The 23159-nt window shown below is 31.3% G+C and overlaps 1 protein-coding gene and 2 long non-coding RNA genes across 3 annotated transcripts; all 3 read right to left on the minus strand.

Annotated features, from left to right (window-relative positions):
• Positions 1-1493: 1493 nt before the first annotated feature.
• On the minus strand, positions 1494-13402 carry LOC140051208 (uncharacterized). The gene is made up of 4 exons (XM_072096348.1): positions 13189-13402; positions 12981-13043; positions 2218-2380; positions 1494-1605 (listed from the first exon to the last, which is right to left on the minus strand). Exons 1-4 carry the CDS (start codon positions 13298-13300, stop codon positions 1494-1496), a joined length of 450 nt encoding a protein of 149 aa, XP_071952449.1. The 5' UTR covers positions 13301-13402.
• On the minus strand, positions 8643-10232 carry LOC140045563 (uncharacterized). Its single transcript, XR_011844592.1, has 2 exons — positions 9758-10232; positions 8643-9331 (listed from the first exon to the last, which is right to left on the minus strand). It is a non-coding gene; the product is annotated as an uncharacterized lncRNA (long non-coding RNA).
• A 154-nt stretch (positions 13403-13556) lies between the features above and the next one.
• On the minus strand, positions 13557-18127 carry LOC140048595 (uncharacterized). Its single transcript, XR_011845098.1, has 3 exons — positions 18087-18127; positions 13787-13820; positions 13557-13695 (listed from the first exon to the last, which is right to left on the minus strand). It is a non-coding gene; the product is annotated as an uncharacterized lncRNA (long non-coding RNA).
• Between the last annotated feature and the right edge of the window lie 5032 nt (positions 18128-23159).

Raw genomic sequence — 23159 nt, forward strand, 5'->3', positions numbered from 1 at the left:
ATTTGTCTAGGTCATTGTTTTGGTCCAGATTTTCTTTCTTTACTTTTACTGAAGCACATTTTCGCTATATGCCCCATTTTGTCACAATGGTAACACTTCATATTCTTGGCTGTGCATTCGTTTTTTAGAATTTGCCGATAACTCCTTGTGATTGTACGAAATCGTCATCATCTTTTTTTTCTTTATCTTCTTTCTTTCTGTAATTTTTGTGTCACGCGTATCTGTAAAACTTGCAAACATAACATTTCGTAACTTTCTCAACATATCGTCATTCATATGAAGTTGTGCAGCGAACCTTTTCAGGATGTTTACAGTGTTTTATGAATTTCGCGTATTTAACATAGGTCAAAATCCAAATAACATTTTACATTGAAACTTTAAAATTCAAAATTCAAAATGTGCAAAATTAATTTATAATCAACTTTCTACGCGTTTCATGTCATTTTAGGCATGTCAAAAATTCCCAAGCATGTGCAAATTTTTGCGCGCGCGGTGTGCACAAAGCGTGAAATAGTTAATGTTTTGCGTAAATCATATTTTTCCAGCCTTTTATAGTAATTTTACCAAATTTGGAACCATTTCGACTTACAATTACGTCACACGAGCACGTCGAATTGGACAATTTGTGCGCATTTTTTATGACAGTTGGAGAAACTTAACAAGAAGGTCGCAAAAGCAGACACGGATATCAATTTCTTAAAGAATTGTAAAACGTTTGGCATGTTTCCCAGATTTATTACATTTAAATATTGTAAAATCAGTTATATTTTATAAATAATGATTTTACTGCAGCCAGAAAAAGATGGGTTTGTCACAAAAGAAACATTTGTAAACTTGTGTCGATAAATGCTGGTTGCTTTTGCCAGTATGCTTGGAATTATATCTGCCACAAACAATTTGTTAAACATCTATGAAACCATTATTTCACCCATCTTAAGATGATAAGATAAGATAAGATAAATTTATTGAACAAACGCTTTTGTATCAGCGGCACACGTTTACAAGGCAATGTAAAAATAAAAAGAAAAGTATCAAAAATAACATTTAAGTCTTAAATAAGAAGCGAATTATACAAGTAAAATTAAATAGTAAAAACAAGGTAATCTTACAGATCGAACAATACTTAACCTATATGATGGAGTTAATGTTATTATCTATTCATTATCAGTATTATTAACATTTTCAAGTTTAAAGCGAATATTATCATTATTATTATTTAAAAAAAATATAATTGATAATATATTTTATTATACTGTTATTATTAATATAAATGCAACTGTTATATGATTATTTGTTCTTATTATATTTAATTTTAATAGTTATTTGTAATTTAATTAAACGTGATACTATTTGTATTATACTATTTAGTCTTATTTTTAGTACTATATTATTTATTTATTTTATTTAGATTTAGGTTACATTATATAATTTTAGAGAAAGAAAACACAATTTAAAAAATATATGATTAATATATTATTGAATTAGATAAATGTTTACTTACAAGTGTCTGGTAGTTCTTCTTTCAATGTTGTTTCATCTGCATCATCTTGAGTGCATACCGTTGTTGTTGCTATGGAAACAGTTATTACATGAATTGGATTAAAACTATAAAAGAAATGTGATTAAATTAAATATCGGATGTCAAAACGGACAAGAAAAATATGCTTTCTTGGTTAAGAATATTTGTGTCGTATTATATTATTTAAGCTAAAAAAATATGATTTTTTACAGAAAAAGCAAAAATACATTAAATAGGTATTTATGAATTCTTGGTATCAATGTCCGATGACTTAATGTGTTTGGTTTAAGGTTACAGCCTTTCATCCATCAATTTCACACTTCAAAAAATGTTTGTATAATAGGTATGTCTGTATGTGGTAAAATGTCATGATAATGAAATGGTATTTTTATATTTTCAGTGTTTGTAATGTTCACAATTCAATTCAATTCATCAGATGGAGGCACATGCATATTTAGTGACATGGTCCTTTACTTTTTTGGCAGCTGGTAAAGATGTGTTATAATTTAGTAAAATGTATCTTACATAAAACGTAAATAATAACCTTTAAACAATATTTTAACATAAAACTAAAAGAAAGTGCAAATACTTCTTTTTGAGAATTGTATTTTATTGTTACTTTATTTGAAAATCACTTTAAATTGTAATTTTATGTGTTTGCTATCTTTTGATTTGATAGTTTTAATAGATTTGCTTACCCTTTCCTTAACAAAGAATTGATAGTAGAAGTTTTTCCTACTCCTTCAAGACCTACAAAAATAACTCTACCCTGTTTAACTTCAGTTTTCCCTTCTTCCAGGGCTTCATTATATGCTTTAATTGCTTCTGGTCCTCGAGCCTGTATCTCCACAGGAGTTAAGTCTTGAAAACAAAAGTAATATAAATTAGTACACAATCAATGTAATTTACCAAAAACATAAACTCAAAATACTATGACGATGCAGCGCATGGTCCTATTTTTTTTGTAATGTTAATGCACTAGTTTTAAATTGAAACTTGAAAATACCATAAAAATTGTAATGGTCTAATGATAGGGCAACTACATGAGGGCTTTATCCAGAATTTGGCAAAAGGAATCTTGCCTGTTTCGATAGTTGGTGTCATCTTTTGATCTTGTAGGGTAATTACTGGTTGTAGGGAGAATGTTGACATATCCCTTTCACACCAAAAGAACTCCAGAGTTCAAAACAGCGGGGTTGAACAGCTGAACGTTCTCCGGAGGGTGAACTGCAGGGACACACCGGTGTTTTGGTGTGAAAGGTACCAACATCAAATTTTTTAAGTCAAAGGGTCATCCTCACAAGATCAATCATTGCTTTAGTTTTAAGTTTAAAAAAATATATAGTGGGATTAAAAAATAATAAATAATAATAATAAGACTCATGAGACTTTTGAAAATAATTATTAAATTAAAAATATCCTCAATTAAAATGATTCTAATGATCGTCGCTATGTAAACAAACAAAACAGAGGGCGAAATATACAATTTTATTTTATAAACCCCCCCCCCCACCCCTACTGTAACAGGTATGCTTATACCCAAATACTTGAATGATTTATCTGCTGAATTGAATCTGAGAAACCCATTAAAGGAAAAGCTGGAATGATATGTGACCATGCTATAAACAGATGAGTCACCTCATCCAAGTGGTGGGAAAATGGTCATGAATATTTAGTGTATAATGTTTCAGTATGGGTCAGTTCATAAATGGACAAAGGATTTTGTTAATTGATTACATTTTTAATAGTTTCTTTTTTTTTGTATAACCTAACTTTAAATTGATAATTACATGTGTATGACTCGAGTTACAGTAATCGCTCTGTAAACCCACAAAAATGTTATGGTAAATGTATATATACCATTGGTTAAAAATTGTCATAGTACCCAACTGGGAATGGATGACACTTACTAGTGCCTAGCCCAAAGTGAATCATCTCCTTCCGAGGTAAGCATCTATATTTTTATCTCTCTCAATTTTAGAATTGTTATACTATAGTTAATATAGTTGATTAGTTATTTGATTGTTATACAGACACACCGCAATAGTAGCCTACTATACACTGTCGTTAATGATACGATCGATTGATTACTGATTACTGATATGTTATTTAAATAGTAACACTGTTTTTGTTATATCTCCTTCCGACTGGTTACTAATACTAGCTTCAATAAAAGAATTTAACTTTTCCAAACCAAGAACTGTTTTGTGGATGATTTTATTGTGTTTGTGCCAGTGCTGCAGCTCCAGAAAATACTACGCGATACAGCTACGACGCTAGTAGTACGAACCTGTTACACTAGGTTGGTGTAAATGGGGTATCTCCGGAGTTTCTCAACGTTTTGATGGTCACAAACCCAGGGGTGTCTCCGGAGATCACTCCAGAGTTTTGGTGTGAAAGGGGTATAAGAAGGACTAAGGCTTCGTTTTTATTTAAAGTACTTTTAAAGCAAAGGTACAGGCATGAATTTTAAATATAATATCTGGTTAATTGTACATAAATCAAATATTTGTAACAGAAATCAAGACGAAAAACATGAATTTCCCTTAAAAATGGTCAAATACAAAATTTAACAAAATTTTGCTATAAAAACCAGGAAGACTTTTTTTCAGTAGTTAGGTAGTTTAACCTAATGTAATAACATGTCTGGTGACTCCCTAGAAGGTGAAAAAAGAGGGTGGATATATGGTGGATAATTTTTGCTATAGCATGAAAATAAAACTCTGAAGTTGAATAAAAATACCAGAAACGTAACATTATAGATCGATAATAATTATTGGAATGTACAGACGTATGTTCAATAGAAATTTTTTGCCCACACCTGGCTTGTAAGAATAGAGCCTTTTAACATCTGAAAGGCTCATTTTTGTGTAAAAAGCTTTTACCAGCCCTGCTTGGTAAAGTTTGCTGCTTGGTTTTAAGGATTGTATTTGACCAACTCCACACCATTTAGCAAATTTTATTGTTCGGTGATAGAAAGTGTTTTAACCTTGTCTATTTTTGTCTGGTTTGTGGTGCCACAGAGGAAGAGAAGAAAAAAATAAATAGAGTGAGACCGCTTCCCGCAAAGCCTCGGCTCACTCTATCTACACTTGTAAACTTGTTAGCAAAGCCCTCTCCATTGTGGGAGATGAGTCACACCCTGGCAACGAGTTATTCTCATTATATCTACCAAAACAAATAGGTCATTAAACAATTAATCATGTCAAATCTACGGCATTGCAAAGCTTGTACTTATCTGAAAAAGACTAGCAACATTCTTCCAAATGATGTTCAATCTAAACTATACAAATCCCTCATGGCTCCACATCTTGGATATTGCCATGTTGAATGGGGACACTCAAATCAAATTCAAAGTAAAACGCTCTAAATTCTCCGAAACCGAGCAAACAAATCAAGGAGTGACTCTGCAAAGCCTTAAATGGATGAATTTGGATCAACGATTGTCTATAAATGAGGCTATTATGTTTAAATTTATGCACCTAATTATTTACTAACAAATTTAATATTAGAAATAATTATTATGATACAAAAACTAACCCAAAATTAACACTACCAAAACCAAGAAAAGCCTATCATATACGGCAATAAAGACTCATCAACTTTATGTAGATATGAACACTTTAATATATAAACGAATATAATATCAAACGACACTATATAGAAAAAAAGGGACACCCGAGCATCCAAAGGGGGACACCAGCAGAAAGCTGAACATCAGACGATAGGTGGCGCAATTCACCGAACTATGACGAATGACAGAACATCATGTCAACGTCATTTGCGTGAACAAGGCTATTGAAATAGCTGAAACGTAGCAAGTAAGTACTTGTCAACTGGTTTAACTAAAAGTTAACCTTTATTTATTTAATATCCATTGAAACCAGATGAAATTTTTTGAGAAGACACTATACAGTATAAACACAAACCAACTAACAAAGAAAACAATATCTCTCGATAGGGCGCAAGGTTGCGCACTGTAACAACAATAATACACGAGGACGTGTGTGATGGTGCAACACCTCTTCCTTCCACCTTTCTTTCAAAACAGAATAAAGTAAAAACAAAATAAACGTCCAATGGTAAAAAATAATGCAAAGTCTCCAGTGTTTTGCCATCTAGGCGGCTGTTTGTTTCTAGTAGAACGACGTTGAGGATTGCCATTAAAAGTGTAAGTTTCAGAAGATAATTTGAGAGGCGGTGTAGTTATAGCAACTGATGGAGTGGTGTTGTCAACGTGCGAGTCGGACTCGGGATCGTTGGGTAGACCTCAAATGAGATCTTTTTGGTGAATGCAACAACGATGTTGGTTGTACAGGATTGCAATCTGAGATTCGGACATCGTAGGAATTGGAATGGAACTGTGACTAAAGCCCCTTTCTCACAGAGCTGTGTGCCAGGAATATTGTGGGATTATACCATTACCATGCCGGTACGGTTTTCTGTGACAACGGGTCGTCTTGGCATCATGCCGGCATCGACATGACCTGCTTTAGACCTAGTAATATTCTAGGGATATTCCCCACAATGCCAGACGGGCATTCTGTGAGAACGTAACGCCGTTATATTCCTGGGTTATATAATTCCCCGTCGAGGCTTTGACACCTTGCGCGGTCAAGTGTATCACTTTGGCGCCGATTCAATTCAATTAACAATAATAATGTCGAACTGGAGGGATAATGAGATAAGAGAGCTGCTTAAAATAAGGGGACAAGAAGAAATTTGTAGCATAATCATAGACTATAGGCCATTCATAGCTCCTTGTTTGTTGGTGCCTGACCCTTCGTCGCCTTGTAAATTGTACAGCCTTCTAAGGTGTTTTACAGATTGCCGATGACAGCTAATTAATTGCTGTACCTGTATAATATATGCACAATATACTGTACATAGCATGTATTGCATAAATATGCTATAAACATAGCCCGTCAGTATAACTAATTATCTAACTCAACTTAATTAGTAAACAGGGTTACATTAGGTGGTTAAAATCAGAACCGAAAAAACGAACAGACTTTTATACCATCAAGTAAAAATTTACCAAATTTTGCCCTTACGTAAATTATATATAGATACTTCAAATGGCATTTGATGGATATGTTGTAATTCGTTTGAATGGATTGTTAATCTGTTCAAATGAATTACTAATTCGGATTACGGAATACTGAAAAAAACATTTACTTAAAATAAGCTTTCGTACCAAACCATTTCTTTATTTTAAAAACAAATTATGACAACTTTGTAAAGATATAATGTGTATTGTAATGGAAACATTATATCTCTGCTTTTATTTTTAATTTATTCAGTAGTTATTTTTAAGCATAAATGAACACCAAAAACAGTATTGTTGTATTTGTGCGAGCATGCGCGATACTATTAGTACAGGCTTCATTCTAGGCATTGGAGTTGTAAACAACCCAACAAAAGTGACAGTTAAGAGAATAATAGTTGTCGAATTCTTACAAATGGAGGATACCGCCTCTACCGCAGTAAGCAAGGTAAAACTACCGCAGATGGTGATGGTCAGACAAGACAACAGGCAAAGAGTAGTCTTTACCATGTAGGCCCACCCAAAGGCCTAGATCTGTGTTTGGTTAATAATATTTAAATAAATAAAGGTTAACTTTTAGTTAAACCAGTTGACAAGTACTTACTTGCTACGTTTCAGAGCCTTGTTCACGCAAATGATGTTGACATGATGTTCTGTCATTCGTCATAGTTCGGTGAATTACGCCACCTCTCGTCTGATGTTCAGCTTTCTGCTGGTGTCCCCCTTTGGATGCTCGGGTGTCCCTTTTTATTAAGTCATCGTAGATGTGGCTCAGTTCATGTCCTCCCTGGTCTCTGTTGATGTTCATATTCGTCTTTCTTATCCAAATGGCTTCTTTTATTTTTCTTGATAAGTAGTGTTGTTCTTTGTCTAATATTTTTGTATTTTGAAAATATGTGATTTTCTATGGTGCCGTGATCTGTGATAGCTGATTTGTGTAGAATTTTAGATTGTGAATGGCGAGCGCTCCTGGTTCTTGTCCCTACCATATTTTTTTCCACGTCTGTTTTGTGTTCTATTCTCTGCCCGTTTCCCCTATGTATACCTTCTTGCAGTTGTGGCAACCTACTTGGTAGAGACTTTCTCGTGATTTGTTTTTGGGAGTGATATATGTATTTATATTGTGCTGTTTCAATGTTCTTCTTAGCCTTTGAGTTCCTTCGACATATGGTAAACCAATGTTGACTTTTCTTTATCTGAATTGTTATTTCTTTGTCTTTGTTTGCTTTTCTATGTTCCCTTTTGTCTTTAACTCTTTTAAAACTCCAGTCTGGATATCCGCATGTTGATAAAGCTGAAAGTAGCTGAAACGTAGCAAGTAGCATGCTACCAATAAGCAAAACGATCTACTTTTTCCCTCCAATAAATACACATAACTAATGAAAGAACGATAACACTTTTTTGCCGATTTCAATCACTCAGTATTTTGTTTTGATTGCGTTGCGTTCAAGTTCAATGCGAACGTATGTCTAGGGGAAGCCCCGAAAATTCAATGCTTATTATCAGTGGGACAGCCAGTCGACAAATCGTGTCAAATTTCGACTCGGAGAGGGCGCCCTACTTTTCTAATTTAGTTGAAAATTGCTAAATTTTAGGGTGTTGGGAAAACACAATATTTGTAAATTTAGCTGATTATCGGAAAAATATTGTTAGTGAAATAAATTCATAAATGGTTTTAATATATTGTCATGTAAAATTAAATGTATTTGAACAAAACGATAATCTGTAATTTAACGGCAAAATCAACCAATGTCTTTTTTCCGAAATTGTACCCTAGAAAATCATTAAAATAAAATGTTTAGAAAAATTGAACAGTCCTGAATTTAAAATCCCTGTTAGAAAAATTAATAATCTACAGAATACGATATTAAGATACAAAATTCGGTGGTTGGGATGCAGCTCCGACTATTCAAACTAAAGGTACCACTATTTGTTCCATCGAAAACTAGCGAAACCGCCATTTTGTAAACTCATCGTCATCGTGTTTATGAATTTATTTATAGCGAACGATATACGCGATGTTTATAATTGTCCGCGTATAAGAATTCATATAAATAAATACATTCCAATACAACGTATATTATTACTTGTTTATTTATCACAGTATACATTTTAGTTGAGGAATATTTATCATAACTATTATAATAGCTTTTATACGAGTCCGAGGCCTAGCCCTATTAGCGAGCGATTGTTCCAGGGGCGGAAAGTCACTTAGTGACGTTGTGATCGGGCGCGTCGGGCCTAGCTAATACTGTATTAATAATATGACCTGAAATAAGCGGCTAACAAGAACTGTTATATACTTGCTTACAATTGTTTTGCTATTGATGAACAAACAAGCAATTAGATTGAATAACAAATTATTTATTCATTTTTTTTTTGGGTAAAAACATGTACAAACTAGTACTGTATAATATAAATTAATACATTGTAGTATAAATATTAAACTAATACAGTATTAATAATAATAAAATATAAAATAGGCCTAACATACAATAAATATTCAATTTTTAAGGTCTACCACATGACAATAACATAATTTACAGAGTATAGTGTAGTAGGTTTGCATTCAACATAAATATTTGTATTGTAATATTCATCTAAATCCTCTGCAACATACATTTTTGTAATTCAACATTTTGTTTTAAATAATTAAATTATAGTTTGGGTATGACAATGTCGGTAGGTACCGGTGTCATCTTTTTATCCACTTCACTCTCAGTTTGAAGTCACAAAGAAAAAGAACTCTGCATCATCAACGATTCCTGAAAGTGTCAGAAAAAATAATAAATATTATTTAAAAAAATGTTAATGTCTGGTTGTATATATAATTATAACATTATATGATGACATAAAAGTAAGGCAAATGGAAGCTGTATTTTATTAATTAAATTACAGTATTTACTATTATTATTTATAATCTAGGCCTAGGCCTACTAGTAGCCTAGCTAGGCATCTATTGAGCCTAATAAATCAAATAATATATTAATACTGATTGAAAAAAAGTATTTTTTTGGGGGGATCAGATCACCAGGCTAGGCCGGCCAGGACCAATGATACTCGTAATCAGTACAACTTAACGACTATCGGATCAGCATCAACACAGTACAACACACGTCTCGCTATCGCCTATACTGACACACGTGTCTCGCGTTGCCGAAACCACGCTCACAGCTAGAAAATGTACCTACCTTTCGAGGCCTGAGAATACACCAACAAATTTTGAACAGGATAGAAATATATCATACTCGATTAAACTAATATTATTCTTGATAAAACAATTGATTATAATTGTTTTAATTTGTTGGGATGCACCTCCGACTATTCAGAAAATGGACAACAAAACAGTAGTCAAATCGTACCACATTTATAAATTTCACGAGTCCCGACTTCAGTCGCCGAATGTATTGTATTAGCTTCGGTTTCTTTGAAAGAAACCGATTGGTTATTCAATTATACTTATTAGGAAATGCTTTTACCATAATAGGTAATGTTGGGCGGTTCTTAAATATTCATGAGAGCTTAAAATAAAACAGCACTTATTTGGTAGGCGACGAAAAATCGTGGTTTCAGTTTTCAACGATAGGTGGCGCTTCAAAATCGTCAATGCGGAAGTAAGTCGATTTTACACGATTTAACGGTCAAAACGCGAAGTGGCTTTCCCACTGTTATAGCTCAATATTTATTTACATCAATTGTTGAGGAAATTAAATATATATAAATAGGTATTGATACAGTTGAGTACGTATCGGTGGGTGGTCTAGAAAAAAAATTGGTTGCTATAATGTATACTACAGTACACAGTTACATAGTTACTGTAGTGTACTATATTATTATTAACGCCGTGGTTAGGATTCCGGCACCGGAACTCAACTGCACACCGTTAGGGAATCCGACACGCTATTGCGCATGCCCAGAGCTCTGGGAAGTGAATTATAGCTTGCACCAAAGTGCCACACCACGGAGAGTCGGAGTGTTATAGGGATTTACTGTAGCCTAGATAGTCGTTGCGCGAGCGAGAGAGCGATGGATGAAACTTGGCCAATGCCATACATGAATTAATAATTAAAATATGACTACGCCACGCGTTAAAATAATTATAATGATATTAATAAGTATCAGTATCTATCTAAGAATCGTAATGCAGTTTTTAGCGCTGTCTTCCCGAACAGTTTTTTCACATCCACGCGGTGGCTGCCGTCAACAAAATCAACTTGTGATTGCATGTTGTATGTACAGTATATAATGCGTTATACACTTTTGCAGCATTTACTATTTATAGAATAAAAATGTTATCTGCACTGAATAAGCCAGTGGGTAAATTCATTTAAAAGCAATATGTTATATAACATTGAATGTGAAACATATAACAATAAAGAAACAAGTATAGAAAAATGGGTAGCTTTAAGAAATAAGATTATGATAATATAAATTCTAATTTGATACGATTAACCGAAAAGGAATTACAGTGATACGGGTTACTGGTGGTACTGAGCTATTATTGTTTTTTTTTTTTATCATGTATATAAATATATTGTATAATCCGGGTTGTAAAATGAAAACAAACAAATGAAAATGTGTGAACTATTTTAAAACGAGATAGATGATAATGATGATCCTGTCAAGTGTATAACAAAATATAAGAAAATTAATGAAAAAAGGAGTAATACAGAATTCATATATGTAAAAATGTTACTTATGAACTGTAACGACATTTACAAGTTAAATAATACGATTTTATGTAATATGAGATAATATGAATGTGAATAAAAGTGGTGTTTGCGCCACAAAAGAGAAAAAAAAAAGTATCAGTATCTATCTAAGAATCGTAATGCAGTTTTTAGCGCTGTCTTCCCGAACAGTTTTTTCACATCCACGCGGTGGCTGCCGTCAACAAAATCAACTTGTGATTGCATGTTGTATGTACAGTATATAATGCGTTATGAAAAATCATAAAACTAGTCATGTAGGCTATAATTATATAATTCATATGATATGAATTTTATATATGAATGAAGCAACCACTTTTTAATTACAAAATAAATACTATAGGCCCACTGGTCACGTAGTCTAACTGGTAGCCCTAGCCTAGATTATATTAGTGGATCCCATATTAGAAGAAGGCATCTAGGCTAGTTCGCCGTGTGGCGCAGCTTCCAGCTATGAAATAATCCATCGCTGTTGATAAGTATAGAGTCGCCGATTACCTCGCTCTGGGCATGCGCAATAGCGTGTCGGAATCCCTAACGCTGGGCAGTTGAGTTCCGGTGCCGGAATCCTAACCACGGCGTATTATTAACATATCCTCTCTATGATGGATGATGGATACTACACAGTATTCACTTTTAAATTTTCCCAGGTATTTATTATTGCTGTTTATTTTGTCGCTAGTTTAAAAAAATGTTTCCAGCAATGCATCCATAAACAATATAATAATTATCAGTATCAGAAACCAGTTTATTAGTTTATAATAAAGTTTTTTTTTTCCTACCTTTATTGTCGCATAACATTTTTTTAACACAGTTAAATGACGTAATAAATGAATTAAAATTGTTAATTAATGAATGGTTTCTTAATATTGGTAAATGATTTTTGTTATTGGTTTGCTTCTTCTTGTTTGTTGTTTAGTTTAATTTACTGTTTAGGAGTTCTGAATTATTGTAAACTGTTTTTGTTTTTAAACCAAATAATAATATCGGTCTCCCTCTCACTCTTTGTTATAAAATAGTTAATTGTATGATAGTTAATGAAGTCTTTTTTTCTGTACAGTATTGAATTGTATAGACGGAATTATAGAGGGTGACAAACACAATTTGTAATACATCGGAAGGTAGTGTCGAACAGAAAATAAAGATGTTCACTGCCGGCCGTATCCTGTTCACTTTTATTGTAGTAAAAGTACTAAAATCTCCTAAAACCGTATAAAGTATCAAAGTGTTGTTATAATTTCTTGCCATTTAAATTCTGCCTCAATAACACAAAAGGTTTCATACCCGTCGACTGCATAGAGAGTATGCAGTGTTTAAATGCCATGATGAGAGGGAACATGGACAAAATTAGTCTCCTTGTTCTAATTATTTTGTAAATGTTGTTTTGTGTTTTAGTCTGTAATGTAAGAATTTATATTGTAACTTAAAGTTCACATGGTAGTTAGTAGTAGTAGTTTTTGTAGATTATTATTGACTCTTTTTATGTAAGTCAGTGAGCAAGCGTTGTAAATGCAGATTAAAAAAATTAGGCTTCTGCTATCTCTGAGAGTAACATAATGTAGGCTTACTTATGTAAAATAGTAACCAATGCTTTTACATTTTTAAGCTTCCTATTACTGTATCATTGTTCATGTGGTCAAGTTAAACATATCAAAAAGGACTTTATTTCAATATATTGAAAGTTTTAATAACAGAAGCCACTAACCTGTTTCTGATTTACCCTCTTTTCGCATTCCTTGTTCTTCATTACTACTGGTTGCCACTTGTCCTGTTTAATAAATGACAGGACAAAATCTAAATTTACAATGATATTCTATACCTCTTTAAAAATATTATTGGGAGCATTAATTCAACATGAATATGTTTCATTATGTATAAGAAACTAACATAACAAAATGCACTAATTAACTTACCTTCAGTCGAAGGTTTCACTCTTGATTCCAGTCCAATCTTTCTTAGATCGTTAATAAACTCTTCTTTTCTTTCTTTACAAAGTATGTTTCTGTTCTCCAAATCCCAAATCATACTCCAAGCACCTTCGTAATTCTTTGCGGCACTACCATTGTACAGAGCATCAATTTTGTCAATATCTTCTTTTCCCAGTGCAATTCCTAAATTGACAATCCAGTGTCGATATGGGGCGAAATTTGTAATCTTTATTTCTTGTACATCGGGAAAAGATCGTTGGAGAACTTTGATGACACCAAATGTTTGAGTTATTTTGATTGTTTGGTAAAGTAACGATAGCTCGCTCGAACTCAAATATCCCGATTTAATTAATTGGTGTAGTAAGTCTATCGTTTTACGTGCTTTGTCTATGTCCGTTACTGCAATTAAATCTCGGTATAAAACTTGCAGCTGTCGAAGGAGGTTGTGGTCATCATACCAAGTTGAAATATTCACTAAATTCACATTAAAATCTACGACATGGTGAAAACAGAAGATTAGTAAACTAGATATTTTAAACTTGCCGTTACTCAATTGAACACAAAAAAAGACATTTTTCGTTACCTGTTGCCATGTTGTCGATTTTCTGTTTTCATTTCTGAAAAATAGAAATGTTGTAATTAGGATAAATGATGTCGCGTTGTGTAGGCCCTAGGGACAATCCAGCTAGTTTTGCAAAGTAGGATTTCTCATTTTAAATAAATTAGACTCTATTACAATCAGGCATTTAATATAAAAAAAGGTATTGCTAATCGGAATTTCATCAGCCCCAGTTTGGCTGACGATTCAGCTTTAAAAACGTGATAAATACCACAAAAAATGTATCAATAAATTGCAATAGTCCCCATCAGGGGTCTTGTTTATTATTTAATTATTAATAGTCACTGGTTGGAGGTACACACCTAATTGGTGACAGTGGCTTGCTGCTTTTGCGCTTTCCTGGCAGCTAGTGACTATGATTTTTTCTGCTTTGTGTTTGTTTAATTTGTTGATTTGTATTATATTTTGTAAAATGTATCTTTTGCCTGAATAAATAATAATAATAATAATGATGATGTCGATGCGCCTATTTTCTCTTAGCACCCACCTTTGAAGAGTGGAAAAGAAAGAACTAAAAATCAAACAAAACAGTATTATCGCTTGAAAAGCTGCCTATGATCTTTACTGTTATATAAGTCAATGGTTCAGGATATTTAATATTCCATGCAAATTATATTGTACATTTCTCTATATGTTTATTCATTGGGTATCAAAGATTTGGAAAATTGATGTTGTCGACTTTGTAGCGCTTTTTATGATTTTATAAACAAAATAATAAATGCTTTGGTTGTTTAATGTTTGTTTTTGTTTCATTTCAGAGAGACTATGGCTAACGATGCAAATAAAATAAAAAACTATGAAAATGTGATTTGTTTTAGAAATATAAGAGCATAAAAAATTGCAGAGAATAATAATATTTTTGTCATGTAAACAAATTACACCTTCTGTTGGTGAATGCATGATTACGTTAAATTTTCAAAATAATAATTGCATATAATTATGTTTTTAGTATTTTATTTTATATATACTGTATTAACATTGAAACAATAAAAATATGTTATTAAATGGAGTTCCACTTTTAAAAAATTGACATCTATCAACATGTATGATTAAAATATAAAACAAACTCATAAGGTCATCTTTGCACACAAGTGTGCCATAGTTTGTAATTTAATTAAGTATTTAAATATATTTGTCTTCGCAGTAAAGAAGAAATGATTTCAGATGTTCTACTGTGGCAGCCAAAACACGGATTTGTAAAACAAGAAAGGCCAGCTCTCACATACATTGATGTACTGGAGACGGATACAGTATGCAGAGTGAAGAAATGGCTGTCACAATGGCAGATAGGAAGTTATGGAGGAATCTAGTCATAAGTTCGGGTATGTTCTGGAATAAGTAAGTAAGTAAGTAAGTAAGTATATTGTTGTAGAATGCTATTCTTATGATAGGCCTACACCAATCATTGTTTTGAATAAAAAGAAAATAGACTTCCTTGTGTACATTTTAATCAAGTAGTAGAAGATGTCATGACAGTTTGACCCGCAGTTTGACCCGCAGTTTGATTTATGTTCTGATGTGGTACTTTAGTGAATGATTTCAATGGCATTTTGCAAATTGTATTACAGTTTGGTTCTCGAAATTTACCAAAAATAACACAAATAACAAGTTAAATCTTCAATATTTTATGTTGTTGATTAATTAAAAATGTCTCTTTGAAGTTTAAATAAAATGTTATATAGTAATCATCAACATGAATATTGTAATTACTGTAATACTTGTTTTTATACTAGGTAAACGATCAAGAAGTGAAGCTGGACCATAAAGTGCATTCCACCATAAAATAACTAATAAATTCTTTAAATATAACATTTTAGCTTGTTAGTAACTATCCTTATTTTCTTTGTGGTAGAAAATTAGTACCTGTTTCTTCCTAATGTAAAGCTTGCACTATAACACAGGTCAGTCATAAACAGTACAGGTGGTACAAGTTTGTCTTTTGGATCAGGTGATAAATGTATCAATGATAAATTCAAATATTTACAACAAATGCTATAGAATACACCTTCAAGTATTTACATAAAGTTATTTTCAACAGCGCCACCAATGATTTGTAATATATGTAAGTTTGTGTTGTATCTTCTAGTTGTGTTCCCTTTCAATGTTTGTTTATTTGTATTTTACATCCTTCTATGCATTGATAAATAAATGTAGAGATAAGACATAAAGACAAGTAAAAACATCACTGTTAAATACACATTATTTTAACCCAAACATTGTCAATATTGTCATAGTTATCAGATGTGATTATGATTATGCTTTAATTCATAGTTGTTAAATATTTGTTGTTTGTTTCATTTTCAGAGATACTAGGGATAACAATGCAAAGAAAATAAATAACTATGAAAATCTGAATTGTTTTAAAAACACTAAACATTGCCGAAAATGATCATTTTTTTGCCATCTGAACAATTTCACCAAAATTACACCCTCTGTTGGTGAATGCATGAATTACGAATTTTTTCAAAATAGTAATTGCATATAATTACGTTTTTCTTGATTCTGTCAAAATATTTATTTATTCTTTCCTTAGCACTATTTTGTCCGTCAATTATCTTGATATCAGTTTCATCTAGCTAAGTCAATTTTTAAGAGTATATTCCTTATGGCCAGGAATCGATGTGGTTATGTTTTCACGGTGTGCAATAAAAAATTACGCGATCTACGCGCGATTTAACGAAATCACGTTTGTAATCATATATTCACAAGCATAAATCACTTTTAAACACAATTTGGTACTCATAAATGTCAGGTCATATTCCATCATATGGCAATATAATTACGTGCGTAGCGCAGATAACGCATGCGTACGCGCGCTTAAAATTGTCAAAATTATCAAAATTTATTTTCGATGAAATTAGAGTACGTTTCAGGCAATTTAAGCGTTTAAAAATTGTCCATGAGTGCGCAGATTTTTGCACGCACACTGCGCGTTATACGTTAATGCGGACTCTTTTTGTCCGATTTCTGTTGTACAACCTTTCTTTAATAATATTATCATATTTTATTCACTTTTCAACTCGAAATTGCGTTATACGAGCACGTCAAAAGTGACAGGCTACGCACGTGTAAGTTAACAAAATGGTGAAAATATGCTAAATTTTAAAATTTATATAGATCGTTAGAATGCTACACCTATTTTTTATTTCATTTTCTTGAAGTGTATGTATCTTATGTATGATTTATTAATAAATTAAGGGAACAAAAGTTGATTAAGTCATCATTAATTGCATATTAAATTTTAAAAAATAATTTCGACAATCAAACAAATTATGACATTTTCTTAGGCCAAAATAACAAACTTAACATTAACTTTCTTCCTTCAAAAGCTCATATATTAAAGTTAAAAGTATATAGTTTGACAGTGCATCATTTGTTTTACATTTTTAAAGATGTCATCATAGTAAAAAATTATAATTCATTGCGGTATGTAATAATCTATTTGCACCAAAGTGGTTACTGCATAGTAAATACAAGAAGGAATTTTTTTACAACTTTTAGTCAGTTGTATGGCTCGGTGGTCTGTGCTCGTGTCTATGGCATTCAAGGTACCGAGATCGAGTTTCACATTGGGAAACGAAATAAGATTTTTTTTTTATTATCCGTATTGTTTGTTTAAATTTATTTCTTAGTGTATAGATTATACACATGATTTATAATGAAATCTATATAAAAAGTAACTTTGTCTTTGTTATTATGTAACAACAAATGTGGTTTATGACATTATACGCAGAGGGATCTTTGATCGGATTGTGATACCGACTATTGTATTCGCGTTAGCAAGGTCCTATCATATTATATTATAAATAATTAAAGATTCTGAGAAAATCAATCAATCAATATATCTTTTAAAAATCAATTATCTTTATTTAAATCAATGTATATAACCTATAATTCGTCATAGTGACGAATTAAATCTAGTTTATTTTATATATATTATATATTGAACATTGGAATAAATTATTAAATTTCCACCTTTAAAATATAAAACAAACTTGTTGGAATTTACCTACTCCCCTCATCATGGACATCTTTAAACACTGTGTACAACCACTAATAGCTTATTTAATTAAGTATTTAAATATATTTGTTGTAGATTTATTCTTATGATAGGTCTACATCAATCATTGTTTTGAATAAAAAGAAAATAGACTTCCTTGTATAAATGTATAAATTTATATCAAATAGTAGAAGACGTCATGACACCAGAAACAGTGCACCCATATAAAGTAACTACTAAAAAAAAGAAAATGTTATTACTAACCTTAATTTCTTTGTAGTATTATAGAGAAAAGTAGTACCATGTTTCTTCCTAATGTAAATCTTACACATGTAAATCTTACACTATAACACAGGTCAGTCATATACAGTAAGGTAATATGAGGTGTGGCTGCAGACAGTGCATATTGATTTTATTCAATTTTATGATGCCTAAAATCACTCAGCCATGAACATAGTTATAATAACAATACAATGCTGTTTATACAATTTCTATTGGACCCTGCAAATATGAAACGCCAGAGAAGTATTAATTTATAAGAAATTTACTGCTGAACTAATAAATTCCAATTTCATCAAAAGTAGCAGTTTTGGTTTTTAAATGTTTCCTTAGTTTATGCTATATTCTCAGCCTATTATGTCTAAATTAGAAAGAACAAGTTATGGTATCCCTGAATGAGGTTCTTTCCAATGCAAACTTTATAACTGTCAATCAATCAATCAATTTATTTGGAAATTGCACCTTCACATCGGTGGCACACACAGTAAGTGGTGCATCCATATGAAACACAATTAACATAAAATGACGGATACGGATACTAATTTACAAAGTTAAAAGATTTTTTTTAAAAATTAAAAAAACAAAAATTAAAAATTATTACTAAATATATACTGTGGCAATATTTGTCTGACATGAGTTGATACATCATTTTAGTTAAATATATTTATACAGTGCATAAAGAGGAAGTAGTTACAAAAATAATTGTTGATGATGCTATTAAAATTATCATGATAGTTAATATTGAAATGGTTTGTTATACAGTATAGTAATAACAATAATACATAATGATACAAAATGAAATATATATTAACAAAAACAAAAAACAAAAAAAACAAAAACAAAAAAATACATTCACATAACGTCATAAGTTACTATGGAAAAAAAAAAAAAAAAAAAATACATTCACATAACGTCATAAGTTACTATGAAAAAAAAAAAAAAAAAAAAAAAATACATTCACATAACGTCATAAGTTACTATGAAAAAAAAAAAAAAAAAAAAAAATACATTCACATAACGTCATAAGTTACTATGAAAAAAAAAAAAAAAAAAAAAAATCTTAACTATACTATACTTTATTTCGTTATAAAGTAAATATATTTAATGTAAGGTATAGCATGTTAATCATTACATTTACAGTTATACATTAGTAGTACCAGACTGGTATTTAAATATTTAACATTTTGGTACGTGAGGCCCATGCTTGTTTTAAATAGCTTTTGCAAAACATGTCAAATATTTCATTTACTTTATTAACAATTGCTGGTTGCGTTCCAGTAGGAAGGCTAGTGTCACTTCCTAGTGTTAATGTTAGTTTTAATACTGGGTTACCTAGTAGAAAGTACAACCAGAATGTATAGAGATTACTATCATAATAGGTTACGCTCAGGTTTACAATATTCCGTTAAGCGTAGATCATCAAAATATTTGCATTTGAACATAAAATGTATAATGTCTTCTTTATCATTTTTACATATAGGACATGTACCATCATTATCTTCTTCCCATATAGATTTCTTAAGGTTAAGTGCAAGTGTTTTTGATCTTGCCTTAAATTTAAGACTTGCCCCTAAGAAATCTAATTTATCTAAAAGATACGGCTCTATATATGGTGTGGATTTAAGTGTGACATAATTCATCAATGAAGTTTTCTTTCTGGCTTGATCAAAAATTTGGATACCATCAATACTTTTAATTATATTTTTTGAAATGTTTACCCATTGATTGTTAGTATCTGTCGTTAATTTAAACCTGTGGCTCATTCCACACAAGTCTAGAGTATTTTGCATATGGTTGTACCATTTCCATTTAAATGTAGACGTATGACCAATGAATAGCATAGCACTAAAAGCCAATTTGGGCCAACGACTCATATCCATCTTTACTAAACGATTTAAGAAATCGATTCGTTTCATGTCTTGAATAGTTGAAATAGACTTCCAACCTAGATCACCGTACAAAGCTTCCTTACAAGTTGTACGTGGTGCTTTGAGTATCGCCTTTGCCATTTGGGTTTGTAATTTTTCCAGATTTTTAATATCACTTATACCACCACAGACATTTGTAGAGCACGCATAGTTAATTGAAGGAAGACCTAGAGTCTTCCACAACAAATCTCCATAAAACACTCTGTTATAATCATCTTGATCATTAATAATTGACTTTATATACGCTATAATTCTATATCCCTTCTTAATAACCTCTTCAATATGACAGTGATCGGAAAGAGATCTTGTAATATAGGATCCTAAATATTTGTAACTATTAACTTCTGAAATATAATCATCACTTAATGGCCATAATCTCTGTTTGTCTGTTCTTTTTCCAGTAATTAAAACATTGGATTTCTCATAGTTGAATTCTAATTTGTAGTCATTACTAAATTTTGTAGCTAGATCAAGCATTTCTTGTAACTCCCTTTCGTTGTTAGCTAGCAGAACAACATCATCTGCCCAGAATAGACCACTTAATTGAACATTACATATTTCTATGCCCATTTTATTTTCCCTTAGAAGTTTGGCAAATTCATTTATGTATATACAAAATAAAATAGGTGATAATGCACAACCTTGTTTAACACCTTCTTCAATTTCGAAATATTCTGTTTCGATTTCTCCAAATTTTACTTTACAGTGAACATTATTATATATATTAAATAACATTTTCCATACATTTCCTTTAATACCAATATCCCATGCTGTGGTTAACAATTTGTCTCTCCATACAGTATCGAAGGCCTTTCGAAAATCAAGAAAAGCCATATATGTATTTTTACCCTCTGCCTGTCTGGTTGAGGCTATACATTTAAGTGTGAAAATATGATCATCACAGCGATGGTCTTTTCTGAATCCACCTTGGATTTCAGACAATATGTTGTTGCTTTCAAGAAACTTTGAGATATTATTAGATATAATACGCGTGAATACCTTGGACACACATGAGTTGAGAGTTATACCTCTATAATTGTTTAAGTCATTTTTTGGACCTTTCTTGTGAACCGGGATTATTATACCTTTGTTCTATTCATCAGGGATAGTTTGAAGTTCTAACAGGCGATTAAATAGTTGAGAGAGAGATTGGATTAGTTTATCTCTTCCAAATTTGAGAAGTTCATTAGGAATGGTATCGGTGCCAGGTGCTTTGTGATTTTTACATTGGCCTAACGCCCATTTAATATCTAACATAGAGATATATATATTGCAAAGCTGAGGGGAATTTTCATCACTTTTATTTCTTAGATTGTTTATTTCTTCTTTTGTTTGTTTAATTGAATAATCGTGAGTACCTAAGTTACTTTGTCCTAATGTCTTCCAATATTGAAATATTGTCTCTTTTATTTTACATTTATCTGTTGTTGTCTGTACAAATAACGTAGTCAATGGTTACAAGCATTTGATATTGTATTGTTAATAATAATAGAAACATCCAAGCAATATCATGGACCTGGTTATATGAACAAATAACAAGTATGAAACGCCAAAGAATTAAAAAGAATTGATTACAAGAAGCACACTGTTAAACCATGGATCTATACACATTGGTCCATGGTTTAACTGTGTACTAAAAATCTAAAAAGTGTATGTTTTTTATGAGGAGTAAAAGTAATGTTCCCCAAAAGTTTGCTATCAGTATGTTTTATGCTATCATTCTAAATTAAGAGTTACAGTATGGTATCAAGGTACTACCAATGCTTATATGAATGATGCGTTCTATCTATTGATATTAATTGTATTGTTAATAATAGAACGATTTTAGCAATGTTATATGAACAAATAACAAGTATGAAACGTCAACAAATTAAAAAGAATTTATTTAACTTTGTACTAAAAATCAAGCATGTTTTTTATGAGGAGTAAAAATAAAATGTTCCCCAAAGCTTGCTCATTTGTTCATTTATTGTTAGTTCTTGATAAACCTTGGTATGATAAGTATGCTTTATTAATCAGGCTGCTCTCGTTTAACAAAGTTAAATCAATTTTTCTACCAATCCATATAATACAAAATTTTCCCAAACTAGCTGAATTGTTAAAAGCTGAATGATAATTTTAATTATAGGCTATTTATAGGCTATACAGTTTGAAATCCAACCCAGAATTGTTGTTTTGAAAATAGCACTAATTGTTTTTTTTATTTATTCTTCCTCACATCTCAAATCAATGTGCAATAAAAATGTACTGATTTTGTTAAGTGATACTTTATTAGGTTTGACTAATCAATCAGAGATTTTTTTTAAAACAATGGCCATTTTTTCAATTTGTGCATTTTTTGGTATTGAGGTGTTTTTTTTACAAATTTTCTTCCGTTTTTTAAAACTCCATACGGCTTATTTGTGTAAAATGTAAAACAGGTGCCTTTGTTTGTATGTACGTCAATGACTAGTTTTCCTAATTATTTCCTTTTGTTGTACCATTTGTGTAATACTGTTTAGAATTGGGATTGTGGTACAGGAGACATGCATAGTTGGTGATATTGTGTTCTTTCAACCAGTTAACAAAAGTGTGTAAAATCGTACCATGCTTACAATCCATTATGGTTCTTTCTTCCTTTCAACTCAACTATGAAAACAAATAAATTGTATGAAACGCCACAGAAGTGTATTGTAGAACTATCCTAAAAATATTGTTTTTGTGTGGAATCAAAACTCAGTTTTATATCAATCAGAGAGATCTGTTTTAATAAAGTTAAATTTGTATAATTATTTTGAATAGAAACCTTTTTATTTTCAGTAATTTTATTCTCTATTTTTATCATTGATAAAAAAAAAACAATTGAGTTTTGGTGCTGTAGAATTGAAAGTAGAATATCCCATTTGTATGTGAGATGCAATAGTGACATTATAGATTGACATGATATCCCATTTGTATGTGAGATGCAATAGTGACATTAGAGATTGATATGGTATCCTACAATTCAAGGAGTTTAATATATAAAATAGGCCTAATTTAATTTCTTAATTTAATCACTTAATTATTAACTATTTTTAATGATATAATGTTTATTGTTCAAATAATTGTTCAAATCATTGTTCAAATCATTGTTCAAATCATTATTCAAATC

This window comes from Antedon mediterranea, chromosome 1 (genome assembly GCF_964355755.1).
Source record: "Antedon mediterranea chromosome 1, ecAntMedi1.1, whole genome shotgun sequence".
NCBI lineage: Eukaryota > Metazoa > Echinodermata > Crinoidea > Comatulida > Antedonidae > Antedon > Antedon mediterranea.

Bases quoted from the DNA above. Each gene is read 5' to 3' on its own strand.
- LOC140051208 (XM_072096348.1), bottom strand. From the start codon at position 13,300: ATGATTTGGGATTTGGAGAACAGAAACATACTTTGTAAAGAAAGAAAA. The intron at 13,044-13,188 runs GTAAGTTAATTA...TTTATTAAACAG, and splicing joins AGTGAAACCTTCGACTGAAG to GACAAGTGGCAACCAGTAGT. The intron at 1,606-2,217 runs GTAAGCAAATCT...TTTCTTTTATAG, and splicing joins AATTCTTTGTTAAGGAAAGG to TTTTAATCCAATTCATGTAA.